The sequence below is a fragment of the Triticum urartu genome, chromosome 3, assembly GCF_003073215.2.
Source record: "Triticum urartu cultivar G1812 chromosome 3, Tu2.1, whole genome shotgun sequence".
NCBI lineage: Eukaryota > Viridiplantae > Streptophyta > Magnoliopsida > Poales > Poaceae > Triticum > Triticum urartu.
The window spans coordinates 517335919-517348794 of NC_053024.1; the positions used below are offsets into that span (position 1 = coordinate 517335919).

General features: G+C 50.2%; 1 protein-coding gene across 1 annotated transcript; it reads right to left on the minus strand.

The window, feature by feature from the left end:
- Positions 1-2426: 2426 nt before the first annotated feature.
- On the minus strand, positions 2427-3658 carry LOC125548607 (inorganic pyrophosphatase 1-like). Its single transcript, XM_048712172.1, has one exon. It carries the CDS (start codon positions 3544-3546, stop codon positions 2719-2721), a length of 828 nt encoding a protein of 275 aa, XP_048568129.1. The 5' UTR covers positions 3547-3658; the 3' UTR covers positions 2427-2718.
- Positions 3659-12876: the final 9218 nt, after the last annotated feature.

The following is a 12876-nucleotide window of genomic DNA, read 5'->3' on the forward strand; positions in this document are numbered from 1 at the left end:
CGTGAGGCCCGTGGGCATGGGGGCTTCAGGACCGCCAGCCTGGGAGGCCCGTGGGCACGGGGTCGGAGGGGCCCGTGCGCACGGGGTTGCCTGGGAGCTTCTGCCTTCTTCTTGGCGCTTCCTTCTCCGCTTCCAAGCTTCCCTCTTGGATGGTGTAGATGTTCTCTTCCTCTTAGACTCCTCCTCGATGAATGTGTAGCTCCGCTCATATCTATGTATGCATACGGGAGAGGGGTCAAGTAGTATACCATCCTTGAGAGGTACAAGTGGACACATGTAAAAGAGATGATTCACCTTTGTATGTATGAAGTAGATGTGGCACGTGTCACTTGCCAAATGGACTCTTGACATGGTGATGTCCATAGGATGCTCCGCATCATGTTGTCTTCCACGTTTCTCAACTTCGACATGCGCTGCTCCCCGGCACAACGGCATCTCCAACCCTGCCATCAGACACAGGCGATACGGCGATCCCGATCAAGATTCTTCAGTCAAGGTGGCGCAAGAAGAACGGGGACATGTTTCAAGTGCAGTGGTCGGCGGGCGCATCGCTCGACACCATCTGGGAAGACAGACAGGCGCTCCAAACTCGTTTCCCCCATGCGAAGACTTGGGGACAAGCCTCGTCTCAGGAAAGAGGGGATGTTAGCGCCCCGGCGGCTCGGCCCCACCTGCCAACGAGGACCGGGCTCGGCCCAGCCGCGCCCGACGCAGCAACCAGTGCTACTTCGGCCCAGAATGGCACAACCAGCCCAGCCCAACAGCTCCTACTACTTAAGGCACTGCTCCCAGCTTTCCTTTCATCCAGTGGATCACGAACCCGACGATGGCACGAACCCTAGTTCTTCCTTTACCGATCTATTCTTGTAATCAAACTTGTATCCCGATTATGTTGCCACCGAGAGAAATACTAGATCGATCCTTCCCCTTGCTTGTCCCTAACAATCCCCGTCGCCGTCGGTCAGAATCAACATGTTTCTTACGTGACCGGCTTTGTATTCCGTGGCTCCTGTGGATTCAGGTCGGCAGCTGTCCCGTGGATCGATGAGGGCATATCCCAGGAATATGTGCCTAAAATTTTGGTGAGACGGGACCTTGTAGCGAACTTGCAGTGGAATATCCCTTTCAGTTTCACGGGCGCACGATTCGCCAGGATATGTTGGCGGCCGCGCAATAATGTCTGCCCTTCTCCCTGGAACAAGATTCAGCACTAGCAGGTTGCAGAAAAAAGCAAACGCCACGGTTTCTTGCAGCCTGAGACACGTTGGGCCAAAAAGGCTCACTATCTTACACCGTCTTTTAACTGATGATAATTCTCCCGCAAAATAGGGAAAAAAAACTTTATAAATGATGCTTGATGGCAAATGCACACGACCACAAATGCACAAATTCACATGTGCACGGTTGGACGTAGTACTCTTTATAACTGCCAAAAAAAAAGTGCCTATGACGGCGACCGGATCAATAGTAAACAAAGACGTGGCAAGTATGAGGATATATGCCTTCGGTTGTGCACGGAGGTTCATCAATTTGTGACCACAAAACAATTGTCATTTTCGTATACTACAAATCCACCAAAATGATAACTCGGCGAACGTCAGTTGGGAGAGGATGTCAAGCGAACGTTTTTTTGCAACTTTATTTGATAGGAGATGGCAAATTGTGCGCATTTTTTATGCAATTTTTTTCTTCTTTTCAGAAAATTTCATGTATCTCTGAAGAAATGTCTCAACCTCATACAACTAAATTGGACTTCTAAAACGTTCTCATATATCAACACCTCCTAACAAACGTTCGTCATATATTGTGGCCCCAAATTTATGAGTCAAACTGTTACGGATGGAATCAAACATGCAAAGTTGTCCGTCAATGACAAGCCAGCTTCTGAAAGACTAGCGAAATTGCTGCTAGATGTGTTGGCTGGAACCATGTGACACATGTGGTAAGCTATCAAATATGTTTCAACTAATCAATGTATACGTGCAATGCACGTTAATTTGGAAGTAGGATATTATTTGCGTGTTATTATGTGATTAGCATTATTTTTGGCATAAAATTAACTGCATGCCAAATGTGTTGAGCGCTCGACATTGAAACAATCTAGGTCGTTGGATTAACATGATTTAATGATTGAGATTAATTACATCTACCTCTTTGAGTCTTTTTACATTGATATAGATATAGATGATGTGTTTCCCGCAAAAAAAGAAAGATATAAACGATGTGTGGCTTGACAAATACGTGATTTTACTCCAATTTGTTTGCCCCTTCCGAGCTTCTTATATTTGCATACAACTAGGAACTTATTAAGGAGTATGTTAGACAAATTTAAGATAGAATTTTGGGATGGAGTGAGTACTTATGAAAGAAGAAAATGTTGGAATATCCAAGTAGTAGAAGGGGCATCATGCTTGAGACAATATCGATCAGCCGAAATTGACTTTCGTCGCATCAACTCATGTATTCTTTCATCAAATCAATAGATAGATGGGATACAGCGAGCCTTCACCATTGCCAGGCGGCACAAGGACGACACGCACAAATTAGTCGATACTACTATCGAGTTCGCCATTGGCGCTCGAACTCCTCACCCTTAATTAGTTTCCACCGACGCCCTACCCAAACTCGTACGCACTACACGCCAGCATATCAGGCAAGCAAATCAGAAGACAAGGTATCGATCCCCAAATTAATCGTAATGCAGCAGGGTTGGGCGGATCAGTTCTTGACGCCGAGCGGCATGGGCATGCCGTCCTGGACGGTCACCGGCAGCGACTCGAGCTTGCAGTCGAGCGGCAGCAGCGTGCTCTCCTCGACGAGCACCCGGCTGACGAGCCGCAGCAGCGTCTCCTCCATGTCCTTGCCGTCGCTCCATAGGTGCACCTCGGCCTGGAGCAGGCCGGGGTTCTCGCAGATGAGGTCCCACACGGGGAAGCCCTTGCGCGGCATCATGAAGTCCTCCCTGGCGAGCCGCAGGGACGGGCAGTAGTCGCCGCGGCCGTCGCCGAGGTAGATGAAGCGCTTCCTGCCGCCGTCCGCCGCGGCGGCGGAGGCGCGGATGCGGTCGAGCACCTGGCCCTTGCACATGTTGGGCGGGCATGTGCCGAGGCCGCAGCCGTGCGGGGCGGCGTGGAAATCGTGGTGCGGCGCGATGCGAAGGCGGCCGTCGGCGTCGACGCGGCTGGGGTTGGTGTTGATCTCGGAGAAGCAGCCCCGGAGGCCGTGGTGGTCGAGGACGGCCTCGATGAAGAAGCGGTTGGCGTCGCTGAGGACCCGGAGGTCGCAGCCGAGGCTGTAGGCGGCCCGGATGGCGGCGACGACGTGCGGGTCGATGGGCGCGGCCCGGAGCACGTCGGCGACGTCGCGGAGGGTCTTCCCCTGCGCGTGCAGCTCCCCCATGACGGTGTCGATGAGGGTGTTCCACGGCATGGTGGGCAGCAGGCGGTCGAAGAGGTCGGTGGCCCCCAGGCCGTCGACGACCCAGTTGTCGCTGTCGACGTCGATGATGGTCTTGTCGAAGTCGAACACCACCACGACGCCGGCCATCCCGACGGACGTACGCTCCTTCTTCCTGGACTTTGGATGGAGTGGCGTGCGAGCGTGCGTGCTGGCGTGCGTGTTTGCGGGCTGCCTCGAGTGGTCTTGACGAGGAAAGGGCGTGGAGGCGGGCGCGGGGCTATATACTGGCCCGGGACGGGGAGGCGGGAAAGATGCCGAGGGAATATTACGAGATGCCTAGGGAATAGGGGCAGGCATCGGATCGGACTTGCTCCGGCGCGTTGCGCCCTTTCCGGGAGGCGCGCTGTGTGAATCAGGTTTGGTTTTGGGCTGGGGATTCGGTTTGGTTGTAGTTTATGCCGTGGCATATGCGCGTTCGCGTCTTTGCCTCCCGCGGCAAGAAGACGCGAGGTGGCTTCTCGTGGTGTGGCCGTGAACGTGAAGGATCCGGAGGACCTCATGCATGTGGCGAGGGGAATATCCTCTCCCTCGTGCACTCGTAGTGCCTGTAAAGTGAGAAGATTAGGGAGAACTGATCACCACACTCGATTATGCTCTAGGCTGTGCCATATATACACTTAGAGGACAGCAGCCCAGGGAGATCATGGGTGCTCCACTGCTAGAGATCGTGCGCCACTAACATTGCAGGAGGGCGCCACGATCACACGCACGCTCTACACCGTATGCCAGAGGCTATACGTATACACATGCGATATACAAAAGCAGTACAGTCTCTACCCCCCCCCCCCCCCCCCCCCCCCCCCCCCCCGGTCGTGACGTCGTCGGCCGCGATGCAAAGACTGGATCAGAACTCTGAGAAAACGTCCGACGGCATGCCTTTGGTCACGATGTCGCGAGTTGTTGATACGTGAGGATGTGAAGAACACGAAACTGGCCGAGGGCGACGCGCTCGCGGACGAAGAGGATGTCGAGCTCCACGCGCTTGGTCCGTCGATCATGCACGGGGTTGGCCGACAAGTAGACAGCAGACACGTTGTCGCAGTACACCAGCGTCGCCTTGGTCACCGGAGCGAAGAGCTCGCCGAGGAGCTGGCGGAGCCAAATGCACTCAGCAACGGCGTTGGCGACGCCGCGGTATTCGGCCTCGGCGCTGGACCGGGAGACGGTTGCTTGGCGCTTGGAGGACCAGGAGATGAGTGCATCGCCGAGGTAAACACAGAAGCTGGACGTGGAGCGGCGCGTGTCGAGGCAGCCGGTCTAGTCCGTGTCGGTGAACGCGCGGAGATCCAGAGTGCTCGAGGCGCGGAGATGAAGGCCGAGTGCACACGAGCCGCGCACGTACCGGAGCACGCGCTTGACGGGTCATGCATGTGGAGGCATATCTGCTGCACGACGTAGGCGCTCTCGGGCCGCGTGATGGTGAGGTACTAGAGAGCGACGGCGATGCTCCGGTATGCAGACGGGTCGACAACGCACGGCCCGTCAGCCGAGGGAAGCTTGCTCTTCGTGTCAATGGGCGTCGGCGAGGGACGGCAGGTGTCCATGCCGGCACGATCCAGGAATTCTTCAGCATACTGGTGTTGGGACAGGAAGAACCCAGCCGAGGTGCGCGTGACACGGATCCCGAGGAAGAAGTGGAGGGAGCCCAGGTCCTTCATCGCAAACTCGCCAGTGAGGCGCCTGATGACACGGTGGAGCACGGCGTGCGAGGACGCGGTGAGCACGATGTTGTCGATGTAGAGGAGGAGGAACTTCGTGTCGTCGCCGTGCCAAAAATTGAAGAGCGAAGAGTCCGAGCGCGTGGCTGTGAAGCCAATCGAGCGAACGAAGCCGGCGAAGAGAAGGAACCAGGCATGGGGCGCCTGCTTCAGCCCGTACAAGGACTTGGAGAGGCGGCAGACGTGTTCTGGCTTGGCCGGGTCGACGAAGCCGGCAGGCTGCAGGCAGTAGACCTCCTCCTCCAAGGTGCCGTGAAGAAACGCGTTGGACGCGTCTAGTTGGTGCACGGGTCAGCCACGCGACGCGGCCAGGGTGAGCACCGTACGGATCGTCGCCGGCTTGACAACGGGGGAGAACGTTCCACCATAGTCGATGCCAGCGCGTTGGCGGAACCCACGCACGACCCAGCGTGCTTTGTAGCGGGCAAGCACACCGCTGGCGTCGTTTTTGTGCTTGAAGATCCATTTCCCAGTGATCAAGTTAGCACCAGGGGGCGCGGAACCAGCTCCCACGTACGGTTGCGGACGAGAGCGTCATGCTCATCTTGCATGGCGGCAAGCCAGTGCGGGTCGCGGACGGCAGCGCGGACGGAGCTGGGAACCGGCGAGACCGACGAGGACATCGAGGAAGTAGATGTCGAGGCAGCGACCGCGTCGTAGTAGCGCGGGTTGGGGCGGAAGATGCCGCGTTGAGCCCGTGTGACCATGGGCGCTGGTGGCGCGACGAGCGGTGCGCGTGGCGCCAGCGGCACGGCGCTGTTGATGGAGACGCCCGTGCCCCCAGTGGACGCAGGAGTGCTTGACGAAGACGTGGTCGAGCCGCCCGTCGAAGAGCCCGCGGCGAGGCGGGGGCTGCGCGGGGTAGTAGTCGGTGAAGACGAGCCGGTCGTGGGAGATCCAACGGTGGATCTTGAATGTGTCGAGGGCGCGCTTGGCACAGGCGATGACGAGGCGTCCGATGAGGATCCAACGCCTGAGCTTGAACCAGGCAAAAGCGCGGGCACACCACGACTCCTGATCACTGATACGTCTCCAACGTATCTATAATTTTTGATTGCTCCATGCTATATTATCTACTGTTTTGGACATTATTGGGCTTTATTATCCACTTTTATATTACTTTTGGGACTAACCTATTAACCGGAGGCCCAACCCAGAATTGCTTTTTTGCCTATTTTAGGGTTTCGAAGAAAAGGAATATCAAACGGAGTCCAAACAGAATGAAACCTTCGGGAACGTGATTTTCGGAATGGACAAGATCCAGGAGACTTGGACCCTACGTCAAGAAACAAAGGAGGAGGTCACGAGGTAGGGGGCGCGTCTACCCCCCTAGGCGCGCCCTCCACCCTCGTGGGCCCCCTGTTGCTCCACTGACGTACTCCTTCCTCCTATATATACCTACGTACCCCCAAACGATCAGATACGGAGCCAAAAACCTAATTCCACCGCCACAACTTTCTGTATCCATGAGATCCCATCTTGGGGCCTGTTCCGGAGCTCCGCCGGAGGGGGCATCCATCACGGAGGGCTTCTACTCAACACCATAGCCTCTCCGATGAAGTGTGAGTAGTTTACCTCAGACCTTCGGGTCCATAGTTATTAGCTAGATGGCTTCTTTCTCTTTTTGGATCTCAATACAAAGTTCTCCCCCTCTCTTGTGGAGATCTATTCGATGTAATCTTGTTTTTACGGTGTGTTTGTTGAGACCGATGAATTGTGGGTTTATGATCAAGATTATCTATGAACAATATTTGAATCTTCTCTGAATTCTTTTATGTATGATTGGTTATCTTTGCAAATCTCTTCGAATTATAGTTTGGTTTGGCCTACTAGATTGATCTTTTTTGCAATGGGAGAAGTGCTTAGCTTTGGGTTCAATCTTGTGGTGTCCTTTCCCAGTGATAGTAGGGGCAGCAAGGCACGTATTGTATTCTTGCCATCGAGGATAAGAAGATGGTTCTTTTATCATATTGCATGAATTTATCTCTCTACATCATGTCATCTTGCTTAAGGTGTTACTCTGTTTCCATGAACTTAATACTCTAGATGCATGCTGGATAGCGGTCGATGAGTGGAGTAATAGTAGTAGATGCACGCAGGAGTCGGTCTACTTGTCTCGGACGTGATGCCTATATACATGATCATACCTAGATATTCTCATAACTATGCTCAATGCTGTCAATTACTCAATAGTAATTCGTTCACCCACCGTAAAATACTCATGCTCTTGAGAGAAGCCACTAGTGAAACCTATGGCCCCAGGGTCTATCTTTCATCATATTAATCTTCCAATACTTACTTATTTACTTTGCTTTTTTTTATTTGCATTTTTATCACAAAATTACCAAAAATATTATCTTATCATATCTATCAGATCTCACTCTCGTAAGTGACCGGGTGAAGGGATTTACACCCCCTTATCGCGTTGGTTGCGAGGAGTTATCTGTTTTGTGCAGGTACGAGGGACTCAGCGTAGCCTCCTACTGGATTGATACTTGGTTCTCAAAAACTGAGGGAAATAGTTACGCTACTTTGCTGCATCATCCTTTCTCTTCAAGGAAATCCAACGTAGTGCTCAAGAGGTAGCAAGAAGATTTCTGGTGTCGTTGCCCGGGAGTCTACACAAAAGTCAACATACCAAGTACCCATCACATACCCTTATCTCTCGCATTACATTATTTGCCATTGCCTCTGTTTTCCTCTCCCCCACTTCACCCTTGCGTTTTGTTCGCCCCCTCTCTTTATCCTCCCTCTCTTTCTCATTTGCCTCTTTTTGCCCGTTTCTTGTTTGCTTGTGTGGTAGATTGCTTGTTTGTCCATGGCTCTACCTAGATTGGGTGATCTTCACCTTAAAAGGTTAGAAGAGATGAAGCAATGTCAGGAGTTTTATGGTTTTGCAATTTGAGCATAATAATTTCTTCAGAAACGAGCTTAATGAACAGAAAAGTTTTATGAGTTTTATGAATAAAGAGCTCGATGATATGTCTAAAGAATTTGATGGTTTAAGATCCCAAATTGCTCGTCTTGAGAAATTGACTGCCAAAATTTCGGATAAGCAGGCTACCTTAGTTAATAGGATGGCCGCTAAACCGAATTTCTATGAAAATAAAGATGAAGATATAAAAGTTATTGATGTGTCCCTATTAAATCTTTGTTTTGCAATATGAATCTTGATAATGATGGGACTTAATATGATCCACCTGTTGGAAATATGCCCTAGAGGCAATAATAAATTGGTTATTATTATATTTCCTTGTTCATGATAATCGTTTATTATCCATGCTAGAATTGTATTGATAGGAAACTCAGATACATGTGTGGATACATAGACAACACCATGTCCCTAGTAAGCCTCTAGTTGACTAGCTCGTTGATCAATAGATGGTTACGGTTTCCTGACCATGGACATTGGATGTCGTTGATAACGGGATCACATCATTAGGAGAATGATGTGATGGACAAGACCCAATCCTAAGCCTAGCACAAGACATGTAGTTCGTATGCTAAAGCTTTTCTTAATGTCAAGTATCATTTCCTTAGACCATGAGATTGTGCAACTCCCGGATACCGTAGGAGTGCTTTGGGTGTACCAAACGTCACAACGTAACTGGGTGACTATAAAGGTGCACTACGGGTATCTCCGAAAGTGTCTGTTGGGTTGGCACGAATCGAGACTGGATTTGTCACTCCGTGTAACGGAGAGGTATCTCTGGGCCCACTCGGTAGGACATCATCATAATGTGCACAATGTGATCAAGGAGTTGATCACGGGATGATGTGTTACGGAACGAGTAAAGAGACTTGCCGGTAACGAGATTGAACAAGGTATCGGTACCGACGATCGAATCTCGGGCAAGTATCGTACCTGATAGACAAAGGGAATTGTATACGGGATTGATTAAGTCCTTGACATCGTGGTTCATCCGATGAGATCATCGTGGAACATGTGGGAGCCAACATGGGTATCCAGATCCCGCTGTTGGTTATTGACCGGAGAACGTCTCGGTCATGTCTGCATGTCTCCCGAACCCGTAGGGTCTACACACTTAAGGTTCGATGACGCTAGGGTTATAAAGGAAGTTGTATGTGGTTACCGAATGTTGTTCGGAGTCCCGGATGAGATCCCGGACGTCACGAGGAGTTCCGGAATGGTCCGGAGGTAAAGATTTATATATGGGAAGTCCCTGTTTTGGTCACCGGAAAGTTTGGTTTATCGGATAACGTACCGGGACCACCGGGAGGGTCCCCGGGGGTCCACCTTGCGGCAAGTTTTTATGTAACGTACCGGGACCACCGGGAGGGTCCCGGACCAAGTGGGGCCACCAGCCCCGGGGGGCCACATGGGCTGTAGGGAGTGTTCCTTGGCCTACATGGGCCAAGGGCACCAGCCCCACTAAGGCCCATGCGCCTAAGAGATGGAGAGGGGGCAAACCCTAATGGGATATGGGCCTTAGGGCCCATATTGGTGCGCCTCCCTCTCCCATCCCCTCTTGGCCGCCCCCTTGCTCCCCATCTAGGGCTGCCGCCCCCTAGGGGTGGGAACCCTAGAGGGGGCGCAGCCCCTCCCCTTCCCCTATATATATGAGGCCTAGGGCTGCCCATAACACAACGCTGTGATTCGATCTCTCGTTGGTGCAGCCCTGCATCTCTCTCTCCCTCCTCTTCTGTGGTGCTTGGCGAAGCCCTGCAGGATTGCCACGCTCCTCCATCACCACCACGCTGTTGTGCTGCTGCTGGATGGAGTCTTCCTCAACCTCTCCCTCTCTCCTTGCTGGATCAAGGCGTGGGAGACGTCACCGGGCTGTACGTGTGTTGAACGCGGAGGTGCCGTGCGTTCGGCACTTGGTCATCGGTGATTTGAATCACGACGAGTAACGACTCCATCAACCCCGTTCACTTGAACGCTTCCGCTTAGCGATCTACAAGGGTATGTAGATGCACTCTCCTTCCCCTCGTTGCTGGTCTCTCCATAGATAGATCTTGGTGACACGTAGGAAAATTTTGAATTTCTGCTACGTTCCCCAACAGTGGCATCATGAGCCAGGTCTATTGCGTAGATTCTATGCACGAGTAGAACACAAAGTAGTTGTGGGCGTTGATTTTGTTCAATATGCTTGCCGTTACTAGTCTTATCTTGATTCGGCGGCATCGTGGGATGAAGCGGCCCGGACCAACCTTACACGTACGCTTACGTGAGACCGGTTCCACCGACAAACATGCACTAGTTGCATAAGGTGGCTGGCGGGTGTCTGTCTCTCCCACTTTAGTCGGATCGGATTCGATGAACAGGGTCCTTATGAAGGGTAAATAGCAATTGGCATATCACGTTGTGGTCTTTGCGTAGGTAAGAAACGTTCTTGCTAGAAACCCATAGCAGCCACGTAAAACATGCAAACAACAATTAGAGGACGTCTAACTTGTTTTTGCAGGGTATGCTATGTGATGTGATATGGCCAAAGGATGTGATGAATGATATATGTGATGTATGAGATTGATCATGTTCTTGTAATAGGAATCACGACTTGCATGTCGATGAGTATGACAACCGGCAGGAGCCATAGGAGTTGTCTTAATTTATTTATGACCTGCGTGTCAACATAAACGTCATGTAATTACTTTACTTTATTGCTAACCGTTAGCTGTAGTAGTAGAAGTAATAGATGACGTGACAACTTCATGGAGACACGATGATGGAGATCATGATGATGGAGATCATGGTGTCATGCCGGTGACGATGATGATCATGGAGCCCCAAGATGGAGATCAAAGGAGCTATATGATATTGGCCATATCATGTCACTATTATTTGATTGCATGTGATGTTTATCATGTTTATACATCTTATTTGCTTAGAACGACGGTAGTAAATAAGATGATCCCTCATTAAAATTTCAAGAAGTGTTCTCCCCTAACTTTGCACCGTTGCTGCAGTTCGTCGTTTCGAAGCACGCCGTGATGATCGGGTGTGATAGATCCTTACGTTCACATACAACGGGTGTAAGACAGTTTTACACATGCAAAACGCTTAGGGTTAACTTGACGAGCCTAGCATGTACAGACATGGCCTCGGAACACAGAAGACCGAAAGGTCGAGCATGAGTCGTATAGAAGATACGATCAACATGAAGATGTTCACCGACGTTGACTAGTCCGTCTCACGTGATGATCGGACACGGCCTAGTTAACTCGGATCATGTAATCACTTAGATGACTAGAGGGATGTCTATCTAAGTGGGAGTTCATAAGATGAACTTAATTATCCTGAACATAGTCAAAAGATCTTTGCAAATTATGTCGTAGCTCGCGCTTCAGTTCTACTGTTTAGATATGTTCCTAGAGAAAATTTAGTTAAAAGTTGATAGTAGCAATTATGCGGACTAGGTCCGTTAACTGAGGATTGTCCTCATTGCTTCTTAGAAGGCTTATGTCCTTAATGCACCGCTCAGTGTGCTGAACCTCGAACGTTGTCTGTGGATGTTGCGAACATCTGACATACACGTTTTGATGACTACGTGATAGTTCAGTTAAACGGTTTAGAGTTGAGGCACCGAAGACGGTTTTGAAACGTCGCGAAACATATGAGATGTTTCGAGGGCTGAAATTGGGATTTCAGGCTCGTGCCAGCGTCAAGAGGTATAAGACCTCCGACGATTTTCTTAGCCTGCAAACTAAGGGAGAAAAGCTCAATTGTTGAGCTTGTGCTCAGATTGTCTGAGTACAACAATCATTTGAATCGAGTGGGAGTTGATCTTCCAGATGAGATAGTGATGTTTCTCCGAAGTCATTACCACCAAGCTGCTAGAGCTTCGTGTTGAACTATAATATATCAGGGATATATATGATGATCCTTGAGATATTCGCGATGTTTGACACCGCGAAAGTAGAAATCAAGAAGGAGCATCAATTGTTGATGGTTGGTGAAACCACTAGTTTCAAGAAGGGCAAGGGAACAAAGGGATACTTCATGAAACAGCAATTCAGCTGCAGCTCTAGTGAAGAAACCCAAGGTTGAACCCAAACCCGAGACTAAGTGCTTCTGTAATAAAGGGAATAGCCACTGGAGTAGAATTACCCTAGATACTTGGTAGATAAGAAGGCTGGCAAGGTCGATAGAAGTATATTGGATATACATTGTGTTGATGTGTACTTTACTAGTACTCCTAGTAGCACCAGGGTATTAGATACCGGTTCAGTTGCTAAGTGTTAGTAACTCGAAATAAAAGCTACGGAACAAACGGAGACTAGCTAAAGGTGAGCTGACGATATGTGTTGGAAGTGATTCCAATGTTGATATGATCAAGCATCGCACGCTCCCTCTACCATCGAGCTTGGTGTTTGCGTTGAGCATAGACATGATTGGATTACGTCTATCGTAATACGGTTATTCATTTAAGGAGAATAATGGTTACTCTGTTTATTTGAATAATACCTTCAAATGGTCTTGCACCTAAAATGAATGGTTCATTGAATCTCGATCATAGTGATACACATGTTCATGCCAAAAGATAGTAATGATAGTACCACCTACTTGTGGCACTGCCACGTAAGTCATATCGGTATAAAACGCATGAAGAAGCTCCATGTTGATGGATCTTTGGACTCACTCATTTTTGAAAGGATTGAGACATGCGAACCATGTTTGTTGGTAGATATGCATGAAGAAACTCCATGCAAATGGACCGTTTGAACTCACTTGATC

Excerpts from the sequence above, each read along its gene's own strand:
- LOC125548607 (XM_048712172.1), bottom strand. The coding sequence starts at position 3,546 with ATGGCCGGCGTCGTGGTGGTGTTCGACTTCGACAAGACCATCATCGAC.